The sequence below is a fragment of the Chamaea fasciata genome, unplaced genomic scaffold (genome assembly GCF_029207755.1).
Source record: "Chamaea fasciata isolate MVZ Bird 193981 ecotype frontalis unplaced genomic scaffold, bChaFas1.0.hap1 SCAF_3, whole genome shotgun sequence".
Classification (NCBI taxonomy): domain Eukaryota; kingdom Metazoa; phylum Chordata; class Aves; order Passeriformes; family Sylviidae; genus Chamaea; species Chamaea fasciata.
The window spans coordinates 98,847,258-98,866,043 of record NW_027094088.1 but is presented as its reverse complement, the minus strand read 5'-3'; the positions used below and the strand labels follow the sequence as shown (position 1 = coordinate 98,866,043).

General features: G+C 36.0%; 1 protein-coding gene across 6 annotated transcripts in view; it reads right to left on the bottom strand.

Annotated features, from left to right (window-relative positions):
* Positions 1 to 18,786, bottom strand: part of ASAP2 (ArfGAP with SH3 domain, ankyrin repeat and PH domain 2) — an 84,931-nt gene that overhangs the window by 25,225 nt on the left and 40,920 nt on the right. For all 6 annotated transcript variants that reach the window (XM_066179895.1, XM_066179896.1, XM_066179897.1 and 3 more), the window contains exons 6-14: positions 17,159 to 17,288; positions 14,976 to 15,061; positions 13,536 to 13,611; positions 12,954 to 13,040; positions 7,534 to 7,637; positions 7,354 to 7,423; positions 2,255 to 2,342; positions 441 to 489; positions 166 to 332 (exon numbers count right to left, since the gene is read on the bottom strand). In XM_066179895.1, the coding sequence (XP_066035992.1) occupies positions 166 to 332; positions 441 to 489; positions 2,255 to 2,342; positions 7,354 to 7,423; positions 7,534 to 7,637; positions 12,954 to 13,040; positions 13,536 to 13,611; positions 14,976 to 15,061; positions 17,159 to 17,288 (857 nt within the window). The remainder of the gene's footprint in view (positions 1 to 165; positions 333 to 440; positions 490 to 2,254; positions 2,343 to 7,353; positions 7,424 to 7,533; positions 7,638 to 12,953; positions 13,041 to 13,535; positions 13,612 to 14,975; positions 15,062 to 17,158; positions 17,289 to 18,786) is intronic.

Genomic DNA, 18,786 nt, shown 5'->3' with positions numbered 1-18,786 from the left:
GCAAATCAATCTTACTAAAGTACTTCCATTAAATTGTTAGCATATTCTACTATGTGCATAATTTTTGTGAAATAATGAGTAAAAGTGAAAGCATGAAACATTAGCTTAAATATTCTCATGAGACAAAGAATTTTTACCCATTAGAAATATGCTTAATTGAGTCACCTTGTGCTCCACAGTCACAACAAACATCATTTCCAGTCATCCTCTGGACTTCAGATATAATTTCTTTTGTCAGTTCTTGGACAATATTATTTTCTCCTGTGTTATCATCTCCTTTGAATGCATTATTTAAAGCTTCCTCTTTGCTGTTTTGTAGCACAGATGTCCATCTAAAATGGCAGTAATATTTTGCTATTAAGTGTTATGGCACTTCTGAAGTTCAAAGTAAGTCTCAGTAGGTCACCAGTGTCAAAAATAAAATTAGCAAAGTAACTCACATTTGACATTCCTGTTCATCCTCTGCTTGAAAGTGATATGTTCTGTCGTCTGCACAATAAATAATTCACATACTGATTAAAAAAAAGTTACCGAAAAACTCATCTTGCAGAAATCTCTCAATAAAATCTAAATTTATTGATTCCTGAGGTCCTTATTCTCATCACTGGAGTGTGTTGACAGACAAAAAGTCTATTTAAAAAGTTTCACCTTACTACCTACAGTTTATCTATGATTACATCCATGTTTACACAAGGTGGCTTGTTGCATTTTAAACAGAAGCTGCTTTCTTCAGCGCTGTGCTCCTATCACACAAACAGCAGGAAAGCAAAGGAAATGTTCACGTTCTGGATATAACCTCAGTAATCACATGTATGAAGTTCTGCTGGGAGGGAGGGGAGTAAAATATTGAGTCCCTATATGAGTTTATCTGTGTATGTAAGAAAGACTTAATCAGCTCTTAAAAACCCAGTAACCACAAACTTCAGAAAAAATCTGCCAGACACAAAGCCCAAACTACAACCAGTATGAGCCCCAAGCTGTTTCAATTAAACCAAGCTCACAATTTTTAATTTACTACTACTTTTCTAATTCTAAGTATTGTTATCATAATGTACTACTAAAGAAAAAAGCATTATACATTTTAAGTCTATGGAGAATGAGATACAATTCAGTTTAATGACTAAGCTGGAGTGAGAATAGTTGGTGAGAACAACAGAGGTAAAGCTACTGGCAAAAATATTCTAAGATGAAAATTTCTGAAGTTTGAAAACTATTCAGGCTAAAAGGTATTAAAAGATAGCTTCAAGCATGGAAAATATTAAGACTGTGAACATGTATGCAAGAACAGAAAGGAAATTGCTACATTAAGAGATTTCATCTTGCCACAATACAGCCATTTGCATTTTGTAAAGAACAAGGAAATTTTTTTTAACTCTACAGTAAAACAAAGTTAAAAATTCATCTGGAGAAGGTTAAGAGGCCAGTTATGCTTTTTCAGGTGTGTGGTAACATTGCAATAAGCTGATACTGGGCAAAACATGACATGGTCATCAACAAAGAAACAAAGTGCAAAAGTAAACAGGGAAGCCCAGCTGCTTGAGCAGAAATGAATTAGGTGTATGCTGCACACAAGCATTCGAGTCTATTCACATAAGCAGCACAGCTTACATTTACAAATACAGAAGAACTTTATGCTTCAGTTAAGGAACAAATTAGGAATATATTTATATTCTTCTCCCCAGGTAATTTAAGATATATATTTCAGTAAAATATCCTAGTGATATTTCATATCATCCCATTCTGATCCAAAAACTATTCAGTTTTGGTGGGTTTAACACATAGGTTCTTTATCTCAGCTTTCTATCGATTATGAGATAAAACCAAAAAAATGTTTTTAGTATTTTCTTCATAGTTGCATAGCAACCACCAGACTTAAATTTTAAAAAGTTTTACAAGCATCTTTTGATCTTGTGCAAAAGTTGTAACTTTTCAAGATGATCAGCTAGGACATTTTCAGAAGAGTGATGTCATAGCAAAAAAAAAATAGTTACTCTGCTGTAAGACAGCAAAACATTAAATAGAAAAAAGAAGTGAAGAGAACTTTTATAAAGAAGTGGTTTTCCAAAGAAACAGGCACAGTTAGTTGCATTATGCTAAAATAACGGAAAGGTCAAATTGTCATAGGAAGGGTGTTTTATAAAGAGAAGCACTCTACAATGGCAAAAATGTTCTTGTGGATTACTGACACATCTACAGAAATGATGCAAAATTCTGCAATGAGCTGCAAGTAAAAAGACCTGAACAACAAACCTACGTGATATGAGGTCAAAACACTTTTTCTCCTCTGGGTTTGTTTTCACTTGGCAGGTTAACAGATTGAGCTTTGCTGGAGGTCGGTTAGCCTATTTGAAGACAAAACATACACATTTTAATATATCCATACTGACTGAACCCTGCAGATTGAAAGCACTGGATAAAGTCCCACTGGCCAAAAAGACCTGACAAATGTTAATTTTTTAAGGTCCTCAGGTTTTCATTCATGTTTTCTTCTGCATCATGATTCATAAGCTACTTTTATTTGACTATGTTGTTTACTGGTAACTGGATACACACTAGAATTTTAAAAGGAAGAAGGGAAGAATCTCTTCAACTAGCACTAACCAGGAACACTTACCTGAAGGAACTGGATACAAAAAAGAGATAGGTTCATCCTTATATTTAATCCCTTAACATTCAGACATTTAGTTTTTAAAAAGTACTTGTTTAGTTTTCAATAATTAATTATTTTGACTCCCGCTAATGTCTTTAAGGGGACCCCAGATAACCACTTAAGAACAAATGCTGAATTTTTAAATGAGTAAAGGGAACCAAGTGAAGGAAAATAAGTTTTCACAGAGAAGTCTTACAGCAAACATATGTAAAAGTAAACTGAGCTAGCTGATTACTAAAACATCTAGTGAAATAATGTATATTTTATAATGATACATATTTTCTAGTCAAGTTCCTTTCAGCTATTTCAGAGCCTTTTTGAATACAAAGTGACAGTGTTGTACTAAGAGCAAGATTCACAAGGAATCTGCATTTTCAAAGACACATAAAGGCTACAAAGACTTTTCAAATAGCACCTCTGCTCTCTTCTTTCCCTTAAGCTATCTGTGCTATAGACCTGGGGTAGGACCTAGAAAGACTTGTTTGCAACCTTGACTTGAGGAACGGCTTTCACTTCCTACTATTGATAACTGGTTTCACTCTTCTTTTAGAATAATTAAATCAGAAAGCAGATTTAACTAGTCAACCTTTGCTCTAGACAATAATATCTAAAAAAACAGTAATTTAAACCATTAGGAAAGGGCTATTATAAGGACAGCAATGCTCACAAACACATTACCACACTTACTGTTGCATTCTAACAATATTAATAGACTAAGTTACTAAAATAGGATTTAAACATCTAAACAAAACTATTACCAAAAGAAGCTGTACTATCACATAATGTCATTAACTTACAATGAACAATAAGAAATGTAGACATTCTCGCAATGTCATCTAAATTTACTGATTAAAACATTTAATTCAAGAACAAGGGACAACAAGTCAAAAGATTACAGATTCCCTTGAAACAATCTGATAAAACAATGTAGCTGGCCTAAAAGAACAGTATCATCATATATAAAGACCAGTTTAAAAAAATCAAAACCATGTACAAACATAAACAAGGAAACAATTATGTATTTTTTTCCTGTTAGGGAAAAAAAAGAAGGACAGACGGTGTCCTTGAAAAATAGCAAGCTCATGCTTTGCCCAGCATAAGCAGCAGACAAAACAAAGTCATGCAAGATTTGAAACAATAAATGTGCAGGTCACTTGCTGGGCAATGTAAAACAAATTATACCCAAGAGAGGTTTTGGAGGCAGCAAGATGACAATTTATTGACAATCACATTGTATTTTCTGTGTACTAAATAGCTTTTCAAATTCCAGGCTTCCTTTTAGTAGAAAAAGTCCATACCGTTTTAATTATTTAGTTATAAATTATATATAAATATATATAAATACTTATAAATTATTAATTATATAGACACTGGGCATCTCATATATACCTTTCTCACAGGCTCTATCAGAATGTAAAAATGCAATTCATTTTAAGAGAAAATCCTCTTGCCCCAGGACTTTGGATCTGAAATGCATTTGGGACCTACTTAGTTTTCTCCAACTTAAGAAGCTGTAAATGAATGCAGTAAAATACTTCAGAGAGGTCTGAAGGACCAATGCACACAGGACTTGTCCCTCAGGACAGGAGAATGGCAGCTGAAGAGCTCAGTACCACAATCTGAGAACCCCAAAAAATGGCTGCAACAACAATAACATATCCTGGGCCAATATGCTGATCTTGGAATCCATACATATTCTTGAGCTTTTATCTGAAGAACTCCTAACCTGAAGTCAGCATTAACAAGGGTATTAAAAACCCTGTGCATGTGGCTGATAGCACCTCATTCATGCTTCCATCCTGCAGCCAAATAACTGCTTTTCTTCAGCAGCCTCCCTGGCCTGTGCCTGTTGCTTGTGGACAACACACTTTCATCACAAGGGAGGTGCTGCCTGGGAAGAAGCTGAAGCTTAAAGACAAAGGGAGGTAAGGCTGTGTGAGCTCCTTTGCCACACTGACTCAGACACTTGGCAGGATTAGGAGACACTAGATGTGGAAAAAACTAACAAATGTAACTACTATGACACTACTTGTTTGAAACCTCTGAGATTCACTTCCCCGATCAAGTCTCTGATTAGACAATTAAATTTCAGACTACTGCTGAGTTTTTGGACACCCATGTTAACATGCCAACACCCTGAAAAGTGCTGCCACCTTTCATGTCATGCACAGACCTGAGCATCAACTCATGTACCTTCCTGCAGAAATGGCAACACTATATCCAGCAAAACTGACTTATAAACTGTTCTAGCAACAAACAGAAGTGTAGGAATCAAAAAGTTAGGTCTCTGAGACAATACTGGAGATACAGAGCTGATTTTATGAAAGCCATGAGCAAATATGTCCACTTAACAGACTGGTTGGCTGATCCCATCATGCATTTTTTCTGGATAACAGTGATCAACTTCAGAATAAAAATATGAAATCTGATTGTTTTGCCTTCAGTTTGTCCTTTTTAATCATCATGGTGAAATTTTCAGCAGTAAAGAAAAATCAACAAAAAAGATTTGATAAGGAGTCTCTGTTACATTCTTTTCTTTGCAAACTACCAGTGAACCTTCTCTTAACAAAATCCAGCTTAGAGGAATCTGATATTTCTGAAATATTTTTGCCTTGTGACTTCTTGATCTGGAAAGGACTTAGGAATTCCTAATTACATGTTTCAATCATCTTCTCTCATGGCGTTTTCATCCATGTACATTAAATGTATGAATGCTGATTTCTTTGAAGCTTTTAGCTGCCTAAAAGTATAACTTCTGCACATACGCCAATGCAGGCAGGCACATACAGGGTCATAGCTGGGTGACTGACAGAGAACCAAATATATTCTATCCATCTATCAGGAGCACTTGGCTAGCAAGTTTAAGCACCTGCAATTGCTTGAAGGTAGCTGTTCTAGGGACTGACAAAGTCAGTCATAAAGAAGTTACACGACCAAAGAAGAGAAATACACGAAGAATGCTTAGCCCTTAAAGGAGAAGTATTTACAAATTTGTATTTGATGAAGAAGGCAAAACTGACAACTGAATTTCTGAGATTTTGATGAACTGCTGGGATGAGAGAACAACACATCATATTTCAGAGTCCAGGAGATATCAACCCTAAGAAGCTTGGAAATCAATGTTGTTCCTTCCAAATTCTCAGGAGACATTCAGAGCAGCCTAGAAAACTTTTAACGAACAAAAATCACTTCTACCTGTTTCAGTGTCTGTGAAACATTCATTAATTTTTTACATAAAGGTGTCATCAATACATAAGAGGGAAGTGAGCAAATAAGTGAAAATACCTTTTAGGAGTATATTTTAAACAAGAAGTGTTGTAATATAAAAACATCGAGACCAAACCTGTGAAACACACCTATCTAAATTCGCATTTGAATATCTGCCTTAGGAACTGATTTTCAGCTACAGGTCCACTCATTTCAGTGGGAACTTACTGCTTCTAAAAATGTCAGACCATCTGGTAGACAGCTTATAAAAAGAGAAGAAAACAGTATCTTGATAGACTCAGTAACTGTACTTCCAAGTGAAAGTTTTCAAATTCTGCTCCACAAGTGGATTTTGTAGCCTCTGCCAGCTCTGAGCTGCCCCAACGACATTCCTATTGGTACCAGTACAGCATGTCCAACATCAAACAATGACAGCACATGGAGACACCAGCACAGAATACACCAACAGACTTCTCTCCGACAAAGACACACTCCTACACACCCAAATAAGAAGAGGCATAAACAAGTGGACAATTCCAAAGCCATAGTAATGACTCTGCTTTCCAGGCCTGACTTTACACTCCTCCTAACTCCTGATTATCAATTCTGAAGGCAGCTGCTTGTGGTTAGATGCACAAATGAGAGATTGATTCATTTTTGCCACCAGGGTCAACTTGTAGTCATAGCAACAGGCATAACAGGATGAAGAACAGAACAGTTCATAACAGAACCAAGAAACAGGACTGTTTATTAGACCAAGAATGGGAAATACTGTCACTGAGTTATTTTTTGCCTCAAGAAACTTTCTTAAAAGTTTTGAGAAAACAATATAAAAAATGTTACAGGAAAGCAAAACCAAGTTGAAGGCAAAGTGCAAAAGGTCCAAATCATGAAAGCATAAAGTTTTAAAATTTCAACCGCTGTTTAATAGTTACAGTTAATGTGCTCAATTATTGGTAGCAGTAATAAAAAGGAATAACTAACTCTCTATTTCCTATCATTCTGGTAGAAGTTGTTTTTAGACTTGATTTTCCCAAACAGCTAGTCCTAAGGAGCTAAAAGACTACCATACAGCAGCAGATCTGGGGGAAAAAAGCAATTCAGCACACCCTCAGTTTATTTTGCAAATATAGTAAGTTGTTTAACTCATATCTGAAAAATGGCTTAATGCCCAACCGTATCTTTAAAAAAAAAAAAAAGAAAAATTAGAATTTGCATTTTTAGATAGCCTGGTATAATATGAACATTTACACGAACTGAGACAGTAAAAAAGCCTTTTTTTCCCATTAACAGTAATGAACATTAAAATAGCTTTATTTTTAGACACTGTGTATGTCTTGATATATTTCTAAAAGGCAGCCTTAAAAAATACATCCCTCATATTCAAAACACTCCATCAGGAATCTAGCTAATTCCAAATCATAAATATAGACCAGCATAGCTTGCCTTTCTGTATTAGCAACTACACACATAAAATACTGTAAACAAATACTTACTGTACCATGGGAAATTGTAAGAAAACCATTTTTAACTGAGCACTTCCTTTTCTGCCACACTTTTCGGATTCTAGTTTAAAGGGGAAAGAAAAAAGTTGACAGTTTAAAATATATTTTGTATTACATTGCTTGAGCTTCTAGGACCCAATATTTCTCCCAGCAAACTCCAGCAGTACTTACCCATCACTTTTCTTGTAGAGACTGCCGCTCCGCTCAGTGCCGTGTTCCTTGTTTCCCTGAGGCTGATGTAAACTGTAAGCTGTACTCTGACGAATCTGAGAATCCTGAAATAATCAACAGCAACTTGTGATGCATTCCACACTTTCAACCAAACTACCCCTCCCCATGAATGAGTTTCAAGGGCTTTTCCCTCCTGCTCTAATCCAACAGGCCAAATGAAGAGTACTTTTCTTCCTCAATGACAGAGAAGAAGATCCATTTCTTTTATCAGAGGGCACAAAAAATATTTGAGAAGTATCCATTATCAGCACCTGCCAAAGTCTTTTTAGTTGCTTTTATTTAGATTTACTTTTGGCCTTAATATATAGGGGTTTTAACCCAAAGTCTAATTGAGCAGTGGCCTTTCCAACTCATATAAACACTGCACTGTACAAATGTTAAATACTATTATTACCTGCAATTGCTAGTGCACTCTTCCATTGAAAAAATAATTACACATTTCAATTTGAATTAGTGATTTTCTTTGTAGAAACTGAGTCAAGTCATTGTCTGAAAAGCTGAAGAGTCCTCCTGGAAACATAGTTCAGGAGTCATACAGGAAAATTAAAAAGTCATTTCCAAAAAAATAATAATTTAAAGCAAAATATCTGGAAGAAAGTAGAATTCTGAGACAGGAAGAGACAAAGATTAATTGAACCCTTCTCACTACTCTCAGAACTACCCAGAGGCAGGACCCACTGCTGCAAGAGTCCAATTTCTTAAAAAATAAGAACCTGGAAATGAGGAATCTGATGTGTCACACCATATTAACAGCAGTAGCATGACAGAGTAGACTTTTAAATGCATACAGTAACAATGACTATTACTTAAAATTTTCATTTTTTTCTTTTCTACTGTCATTGCTCTATGGACATAATTACTCTTGTGCTATATATGGCATATAATACAAGTATAGTAAGGAAAAAAGACACAAAGCAGCTCACTTATATGACTATGGGCTATTCTAAACATGATGGTAGGGGCAGAGCTCCCACCTACACCCCTGTTCAGAACTTAGGACTCCACACCTCCAAGCTGCAGATTTCAGGCTCATCCTGAATACACTGCTGGAGCTCAGTGGTCCTGAGAGCCATGAGCTGAGCTCAGCACAGGCTGCAGCACTCCTAGGTGCTCCTTTTCAAGAGAAGCCACCGGTGTCCTCTCCCTGCCTCTCAGCAAGTGATCCAGAAAGCCATACCAGGTAGCTACAACATCATCTGAGCCTTTTAAAGGCCCTAAAGAACTACCACTTAGCTGTCTGTACCTGCCAAAGCATCTTTTCAGATTTAAACCAGTCTATCGTTCCTTTCTTGTTTGTTTACATAGAATCATTTGGTTTTGCACTCTGCACAACACAAAGCCAGAACAACATTTTTTAAATATTCCTGTCACTCATTAAAAACCATTGCACGCATACATTTACTGACTTTTGAAGAAAATCTGATCTGACACTGCCTATTGTGCCCTGCCAATGCCTTGATCTCTGCCTCCCATTAGACAGCAAACGAACTCCACTCCCAAGATTAGAGGCCTGACAGGAAATTAATTTCAGTTCTCCCTATCCTCAATTATGTAAAGATTACTGATGACCTCCAACACCTGCTCATAGCACCATTTCCATTACTTTAGTCTGTGCTGCTACTTTTTGTGCATTGTTTTCTGCCTCATTTCAGCTACCTCCCTTCATCTGTTTATGCTCAGCTGCTGTGTTTGGCCAAACTGGCAAACCAATAATACAAGCTTCCTGCCTTATTTCAGCAGGAGAGGAAGCTGCAGCAGCTGACGTGTATTTCCACACATTCATGCCTATGAACAGTATCTAAAAAATTTAATACTATTTCATTAAAAGATCTTAAGAACAAACATATTGTCCATTTTAAATTCTCAGTTCAGGTCATGTCCAGATCAATACTGTCCAATGTGATTGCCAAATTATGGTTTCCCACAGCTGTCTGACGAAGTTCATGATTTAGTTGCAGGTCCTAAGAGACAGTAACCACCGCACAAATACCACTACAATTAACATCCTTCCTTTCAGCATGCCTTTTCCATAAGCAGGCTCTCCAAGGATCTTCCCTTATTTCTGGTTTGCATACTGCACAAAACAAAGATACAAATCACAGATAACAGGGTCAGACCCAATAGCCTCATTGGAGGAGCAGAAACAATGTACATTACCTATGGGAGGAAATGGATCACCACAGGATAGAGGACACACACTTAGTGTAGAGTATTGTCATTTTCAGTATATCTTGATCATAACAGTATCAGAACAGGCTGAAGTACACAAGCCTAAGGAACTGAACTTTGACCACTTTATCAACTTTGAAATACAAACAGGCATAGAAAAAGAGGTGAGTCATTTAAAATTTGCAGCATGTTCTTAGTGAATCACTTCACTGACCATAGAAAGGTTTGAAATTCTCTCTTCCAAAATCTATAACATATACTGACATCTAAGAAAAGCTGAACAGCAGAGTTAAAAAATGAAAGAAATGTGAAAACAGTATTCTCCAAAGATAGTCTGTTACTACTGATAAATATTGTAAGATCCTATTTATCAGCCCCACCACTAGAACACAACAGAACTTTTCATACAAGGTGCTTCAACCTATACACAACAAATTTTGGCTAGACATTCTACAACTCCCATGGAGCAGGATTTTTAGACTGTTTAGATCACTCCTGTGTGTAAAGCTGCCAAAAAAAGCTCTTATAGCTCTCCCAGAGCCTAAGCTTCAGTGACATTTGCAGGATCATTGCCAAGAAGATGTTACAGAGATCCACCCCTTATCTATCCCATCCCTATCCCTATTACAGCACCACAAATCTTCAAAAGATATATCTATCTTTTCTCTTCTGATATATCTACCAGAATCCCCTGCAGGCAGCCTCTCCTACAGCAAAACTACCATAATCTTTGTCAAGAAACACAACATTTATCCTTTTTTGCAGTGGCCTAAAGAGATTATAGGTTCTACCAAAGAAGCAGGAACAAATCTAAACACTACAGTCACAGGAGGTGACCTCACCCAAGGTCATGGGAACAAGAACAGTTAAGGCAATACAACTCTAAGGTTGACTCTGAAACTTGCAGAACTTCTACAATTGAAAAATAAAAGCTTAAAAATTAAAAATTATGAATGTGTTCACAAAATGACATTTCAAAAAGAGGTTTCATTACAAACCGGGTTTGGTGAAGTTATGTGCAGGAAGAAACTATGCATGTAGGCACAACAAAAAAAAACGTTCACTAAGAGTGCTCGCGTGTGTTCAATCTTTTAAACACAACAGGAACAATATTTGTCAACGTTCTGTCATTTCATACATGAAGTCCATTTTAATTAAAAATACATATATCTTCAAAATCTTGCAAGAACATCAAATCAAGCAACTGGATTTAATTTCCAAAACAAAGTACAAAGGAAATCACCAATTTGTCTTACAATGATTTTCTTTCCCAAGAAAAATCTGATAATTTTTTTTTGTAATGGTCTGTTTGTTTGTTTTTCTGGGTTTTTGTTTGTTTGTTTGTTTGGGGGGTTTTCTTTGGATAATAAAATACACCAAAGAGGAGCAACAAGCAGTCTTTTCATGCCAACAGACAAAAGCTCAGAGGAAAAATCCAGTTTCTTGAAATCTGAATGGAAATCATGCCACTATTTTCATTAAAACATAGTAACACTTACTCTCCTAGACTTCGGTCACAAAATGTAAATGCATTTCAGGAAGGAAAAAGAAATCAGTTATAGTAAAGAAAATTACAGTGCAACAAGAATAATATTAGTGGGTTGTACAGTAAATTATATAAGAACTCTTTGGCATCCCACTGGTTAATTGATGTTTTCAAAAAGCTTTAAAAATAATTATAATAATTCTCATGCTCTGCAGGTAAGCATCTGTATCTAAATTTGAAGAATTAACAAATAATGACTATAGCATAAAGCACTTTTTATACTTGAATTTTAAATGTCACAAACCTAGTAGAATAAATAAATTTACGTGTATTAGTAATTTTTGAGTCTGTGAAAAAATGTGTACTTGTCACATCTTCCATATTTATTTAATATCTGTACCTCTGATAAGACATTCCCAGCAACCATGAAAGCCAACTACTTCTGCTATCTCTCTTGAGCATAGACCCAGTTAAAGAGGACACCTATTAACACACCCTGAACAGCAATGACTCCTTGGGAGTGGGCAGTCAGTGACTAACCCAAAGCAGTCACCATTTCCACAAGGTTCCCCAGTCTCTCCCTCTACCACGTTGAAATTTGGAAGTTTTTGACAAACCAGTGAGCCCTGAATGGCCAGCAGAATCTAAGGAAGTGCCTGCTGATCTTATGGGACTTTATACACAACAGTTGTAATTGCAAACTTCCCAAGGTAACAAAGTGAAGAGTGTTTGAGACCATTCCAAATGCCTGTCAGTATATCACAGAATCATATGGGCTTGTGTTGGGAGGGGTCTTTAAAGATCAAGTCCAACCCCTGGTTGTGTGTAAGGACATCTTTCACTAGATTACATTGCTCAACAACCATCATCTGTCACCAGTAAAAGCCAGGAGTCAGCATAACCTTTATGGGAAGATCAAAGCAAGACCGGAAAAGATCAAGGAAGTCTGAGCTCTGTAGACTAAACTATTCCATTGTGATCCCTCTCAGAGAGAATCTGAAAAGGGGGTGAGGGTTCATTCATCACTTACTCATGGCCCAGCAGCTCCACAAAGGAAGCTGGCTGGCATTTATTTATATGAAGAGGAGGCACTAGGAATCTGAAACAAAAGTAGACCCAATATTTAGGATTACATTATACAAAAGATGCTTACTTCCAGATCAGAGTTTGAAACTACTCCAGAATTCATTAAATCTAACGGCAATCATGATTGGAACTCAAAAAATACTTATTAGATTGCCAAACTGACCCAGCTCTTGCACATCTGAACACTGGCATTTTACAGCTGAATAGCAGATTTGATTGTTATTTGTGTAGATGATGACAGAGGTGTTTTGGGATTTGAAGTTTAGTTTTACAAAATCATTGTAGAGTTTGGAATAATATTGTGAGATAAGGTTCTATGAATAGGTTCTTCTTGATTCTTTCATTCTCAGTTTGAACAACAGTGTACCATCTGAAGTAATATACAATACTGGTAACAAAAAGAAATTTTTTTCAGTAGGTCTCGTATTTTTAGTGGGCATTCTTTTTTTTTTTTAATGCCTTTGTCAGAAACATTCAACGTCAGCATAAAAACAAAGATGAATTAACAAAAGGAATTAAATGTCTGATAAAAGCTAAAATAACTTTATTTTAAATATTAACATTACATTACAAGTAATTAAAATAGGCATTCCAAACTTAAACCACCTTATATGCTCACCTCTTTCTGATCAACTTGGAGTGCTGATTTTAAAATATCTCTGAGCTGTGTTAATTGTCTTCGTTCTTCATCTTGTGCTTGCTTAATCTTGAATGAAGAAAAACACAGGTTAAAAATCACTTTTTCTTTTTTTTAATGCAGGTCTTTCAAATTTGCTGCTTAATTGGATCATTTTTTGAGAAATATTCAGCGAGAATGAAAGCAAACAGAAAAGATAATGTGATCCATTCATTTTCCCTTCTATCTTCAGAAAACTTGGTAATGGTTAGGATAATGCTGAGTTAAGACTTTGATATTGCCTCACAATGCTCTTGCCTCCTTGTGCTCCATTTGAAACCACATGCTATTTTCCACTTAATGAACACTTTAGAGCAAAGGCTGTTTTCACAACATTTTACACAGTGGGGTCCTGAACTGAAACTAAGGCTTCTGAATGCCATATTAAAACAAGATTTTACCAACAATCTACTCTAAACCTTAAATGCTGACTATTAGAGCAGTTAGGCAACCTGAACCAAAACAATCATGCTTCTATTGTAGAAAACTAAATTTACCACACAAACACAAAATGTTGCTACTCACTGTATAAAGATCTGTCGAGAGTGTCTCAATTGAAGGTTTGAGACTTTCAACTGCTTTTAACCCATCCTGAAAGAAACTTAAAAAGCAAAAGCAAAAAGCAAGCTGTTATGAAACTTTGCTTCATATTTTCTGCTTAAAAAGTTGCCAAAGTAGTACATGCATATTATTATGCCATCCTGAAAACTTCAAAACAGTAAACTTTTTTTTAATCCATCTTTGACTGATCCACCTCTTTATTTCCATCACAGCTTATTCTAACATGCAAAATCCCCAATTAGATTCAGAACTGCCACAATCCACTGCCACATAAATTTTCCTCATTCTCACCTCAAATACCAGTTCTCATGACACTTTGTGAAGGCCCAGAACAAGTAAGATTCATTTGCAGAACAGCAAAAGCTCTGGTAGATATAAAATAATTGTGATTTCTTGAAGCCATATAATTTTATGTCTGATGCAATCTTTTTACAAAAGGAAAATCCCTTTGTTTCCCAAGCATTAATTATGGTCTACATGCAAGCTGAATATGCCACATCTTTCTGCCAATACATTTTATATTGGCAGAGTAATGCTATCTATGCCAAGTATTCCAGTCCTTTAAAAAATAATTTGAGATTTAAAAAATAAATTTTAAGAAATCACAGTTATATGCATATTTGATTAAATATTGCTGCACTGTTTGCAACATAATATATTCTCACTCTGGGAAGTAGTCGTGAAAGTGACAACATAACACATATTTACGTTGCTAAAATTTTATTAAATGGACAGAGTGGACAAATGACACTGCAAGTGAAGCTGATTTTAAAAGCAACACGGCTATTTAAGGAAAAAATACATAGAGGCAGACTGGTGTTTTAAGATGAAAACTTAAATGATTTCAACAGGTTAGCAGTGGCTCTTTCAGGTTTACAGCTGTGACTTCATTGCTGCATGACAGACTTGTAACACTATCATAACAAATGCACACAATTCTAATGAGAACTATTTGTTTTACTTTTGGGTCGTCCTCCAATAAACTAGAAAAAGAGTGACTCTTTCAATATAGTTTTATCCCACTGCTTATGCAACTTATTTTTCTTGAGTACAAAATTAATTTAGATACACTCAAAGAAGTCCATCAAAACTAATGGACCACTAAGTAATAGATGAAACGAAAAGCCCTGTTTCAAGAGTAGTTTATAAACAAGGTGAATTAATGTTCAGTATTCCTTTGGAACATACAAATATATTCAACGTAACAAGATCAACCTCATTACATTTTTCAGACTATAGCCACAAAAGTTATGACTAATCTGAGAAACGCAATCTGTCAAAAGGCATCAGCAAGAACAGCTGAATCTTTAAGATTTGTTTTGAAAATTCTAGAAAAGTAATGTCAAAAGTCAAAAACAAAACATTGTTCCAGTTAGTGCAGAGATAAAAAAAAGCAAAACATACTTGCACTGAGCATGAAAATACTTGATCAAGTTCTGAAGCAAGTCCACTCCTTTTTTAATCTTGATTTCATTGACTTTCAGCAGGTACTGTTAAAACAGTAATTCACAAAACAAATTACTTATTACTGCAACAGGGGTTTTTTTAACATTTTGTTTTCGGTTATATTTCAACAAGTTTTAACAGTCACAGATTCACAAAACCTAAGAGAAAACACAGCAAAAAGTGGCTTCAAGAGTTAAATCACACAAAAAGAATTCTTGTCACTTTTGATATCCTGTGAGGATATTTCACTATGATTTGTTCAAATTGTTAGAATATGCTTTGGGGTGCCTAAGGAAAGCCTCTGTTAAAGAAAGTATGAAAGGGTTTGCGGAGTACATTTAGGAACCCATTCTTACACCCAGCAGCACATCTAAAAATGTATCTCACTTGTTGCTAAATTCATTTCTAAACAGATGTCATTAAGGAGGAAAGCAGTTTGCTTGAAAAAAAAAGGTGAGGGATTATTTTAACAAGTTTCAAAATTTGCCTGCTGATTTATAGCTTTATCAAATCCTTACAGGTGGTAATTACAACAAATTACAGTTTAGCAAGAGATTTTTCAAAGAATCTACTGTCAAGCACAAAAAAAAAAGTGTAATTACTGTCCTTTTGCATAAGGCACAATCAAAGTCCACATTAAGTGGCATCTCCTCCCTGAATACCACGGCATAAAATATGTCAGCCATGCAAGCAGAAGTATGATTGATCAAATATCAAAGTCCTTAACTGTCCATTAAATGACAACAAATCTTAACCCCAACTTAGACAGTGACCTCCAAGTGGAGTGAATGTCTTCTTAAAGATGCTCTAATGCATCTGGGTTTCCCCTTCTCACAGTACACCCTAAATGTTTTATACCAGCTAAAGTAAAGCAGCATCCAAGTGCCAGCTTGCAATGTTGCAGCTTCTTATGCTGGTTCAGGTGAACAAATGATGAGCCTTAAATGCAGACATGTGCACTGGATAGTATTTAGCTACAGCAATCACCTCTCCAGCTCCTGTTAATTTAAAATGGAGTTCTAGGCATTTGGTATTCAGTTCCCTTTCATAATTTATAGAGAACTAGTCTGTAGTTATGATAAAACTTCAATATGTCACCCCTCTGACGTACTATCAAAACAAAACTAAAATCCTTTTTCACAACTATTCAGAGGTAACCAAGTATAAACTTCTTATCTTCAAAATCAGAAGAAATACAGGATACACTTCAGCTACTCCAAATTTAAGGTAATCTGATCCAATTTCACAGACTTCACCCTTCATTATCACGACAACTGACTAAAGTGAACTCTTCCTTTATTGTGACACAGCAAGAGAGAAGCATCTGTTCCTTAGGAAGGATGCAGATGGGCAATTAGCTGACAACATCCATATGTTTATTTGTTACTCAAATCCCTTTATCAGTTTTGAACATTTTAGTCTGATTCTGTATAGGAATGTGAAGCTTTTCTCTTATGTATGAGTGCGTGTAGTTACTAAAAGTAATATTCAGGACAACTGCAGTTATGCTATGCTGGCATCTGAGTCAAATTAGCTTTCACCATCACAAGAAAGGCAGTAGAAACACCCGTGGTATATTTTTGGGCTAATGTGTACTAAAAAAGAACACAGCAACTTGAATTCCCAACCACAGAACCAGACATACCCTTAAATGAATCGAACCAAAAATATTCACATCAGATTTAACATACTGCAAAATCACAGAGATTTTGAAGTAGAAACATTCTGAAACAACTTGAAAGACAACAGGATTCCATCCCTAGCACTTTTTTCCTGCACCAACCAAGCAGTGTGCTAGACCAGAGCCTCTTCTCCTAATAACACAACAGCTGTCAGCACAGGGAACAATTCAGAGAATGATCAAGGGCTTAAAATAACTTACAGTGAAGTAGTAGTATGAAGACTTATTTATTAAAATCTCTTAGTGCTTTATTAGCATTAATTTACCTGTTAAGTGAAATAGAAAATATCTAAATTCCCTGTGAAGTTGCCCATCAGGATAATTTAAAAATTTGTTCACAAATGGAGCCAACAAAAAACTTGGCATTTACCTTTAATATCACAGCTACTCTTAAATAATTGCATTTTTCAAACTTCTACTAAAAGCAGCAGCAGAACAATAATTTCACACCAAATCTTACCTCACACATCTGTAACTGGAAGAACCTTCTTTCTTTCTCCATCTCTTCTGCAATTTCAGCTCCACTTATTTCCGTACGAATCATCCCATGCAGCTTAGCATGCTCTTTTTTCTCCTTCTCTATTTTTGTACTATAAGGCAAAAAGAATCAGTCAATGAAGTGAGAAAAACACAGCCTCTCAGGAAATCAGATTATTCACAAAGTCTACTGATAGATGCAGAGCCAAACTCCTGTAGCTTTGCATACAACTTACTTCCAGATGACATTTCATTTGAAATTTGACAATGACTAAAGCTCAGCAATGACATACAGTAGCTGAAATATAATTAATCATCTGTTAAAGTAATGTTCTGACAGATATTCTAAAAGAAAATCAATGAGAAGAACATACTAAGTTTTTGCTCCAAAGAAAGAAAATACAGGAAAAATAATGAGTTTTAATTGAAAACATAGGGAGATGTTTAATCCCAACAGAGCAAACACTGGTTAACAAAGTTCAATTATGTCACCAGATTTATTGAGTCTTGCCTGTCATCAAGTCATCTTCTATATATACAGGGTTTCCTAAGCCAAAATCACAGTTGCTGTCTGTACTTGCTGCTGAGCCAGTTGGCACTGGGAATGCCGACCAGCCGGCTGTGTTGCAGACTTCAAAGTCTGCTAGACCAGCTGTCCTAATTCCCTAAAAGTTTCCATGAACGTTTTCCAAGAGCTCTGAATAAAACAGGTTCTCCTGCGGAATATAAATGAATAACCAGTGCCTGGCATATTCCCATAAACTCACTTCTGCATGTTAAAGCTATTCTTCACATTATTCCTAAATGCAGTAGCATAATTTGACAACCAAGTTAGAAAAGTCTAATATAGGAAAAAAATAAATATACTAAGGAAAGAAAATACACAGGGTGTTTACTTTTTGAAGACTTTTGGTTTGCTACTCATACTGTTTAGAACCTCAAAATTCTGAAAAGAGCTTCCTGAGGAAATGCTATACTGTTTTTGAACACAAGGAAGCATTACACAGGAATACAGGAAGGAGATCAGAGGAACAAATAACACACACAACTGTCCTACCTCCTCTTGGGTAGTCAAGTGTCTCTTAGCTCTCTCTCTGAAAAGATGACATGTCTCAAGTACTCTCTTAACCTGATGTTAACATTACCCTAACAGCTTATGGGAAAATGTCTAGAAGGTCTGAGGACTTAAAGTCAACAAAATATTCTGTACTTACACTTCTCAAAAATGAGGAACTGCCTCCTATTACACCTCAAGCAGCAAGGGGAAACAAGAATTAATTCCATTAATTCTTCCCCTCAACATTCCCACTGGGAAGCATTTTGAGCAGCAATTGAAAAAGCCCCACTGTGCTCCCAGCACGGGCAGGCACAGCAGAGCCAGCTCTGTGCAGTATTCCAACAGCCAGCACACCCAGCCAGCACTGTGCTCCTCCTCAGCCCATCACATCCCGCCAGAAGCAGACGTTTGGAAGGAAGCTCCTCTCCTTTGAAATAAATATTCTGCAAACCTCCAGACACCTGAATTAAAAGTCAATTCCAAAATGTTCTGTTTTCAGGAAGAATAAGTCAGCACTCTTAGCCAATTACGCTATTTTGAAGGCACAGAAAACA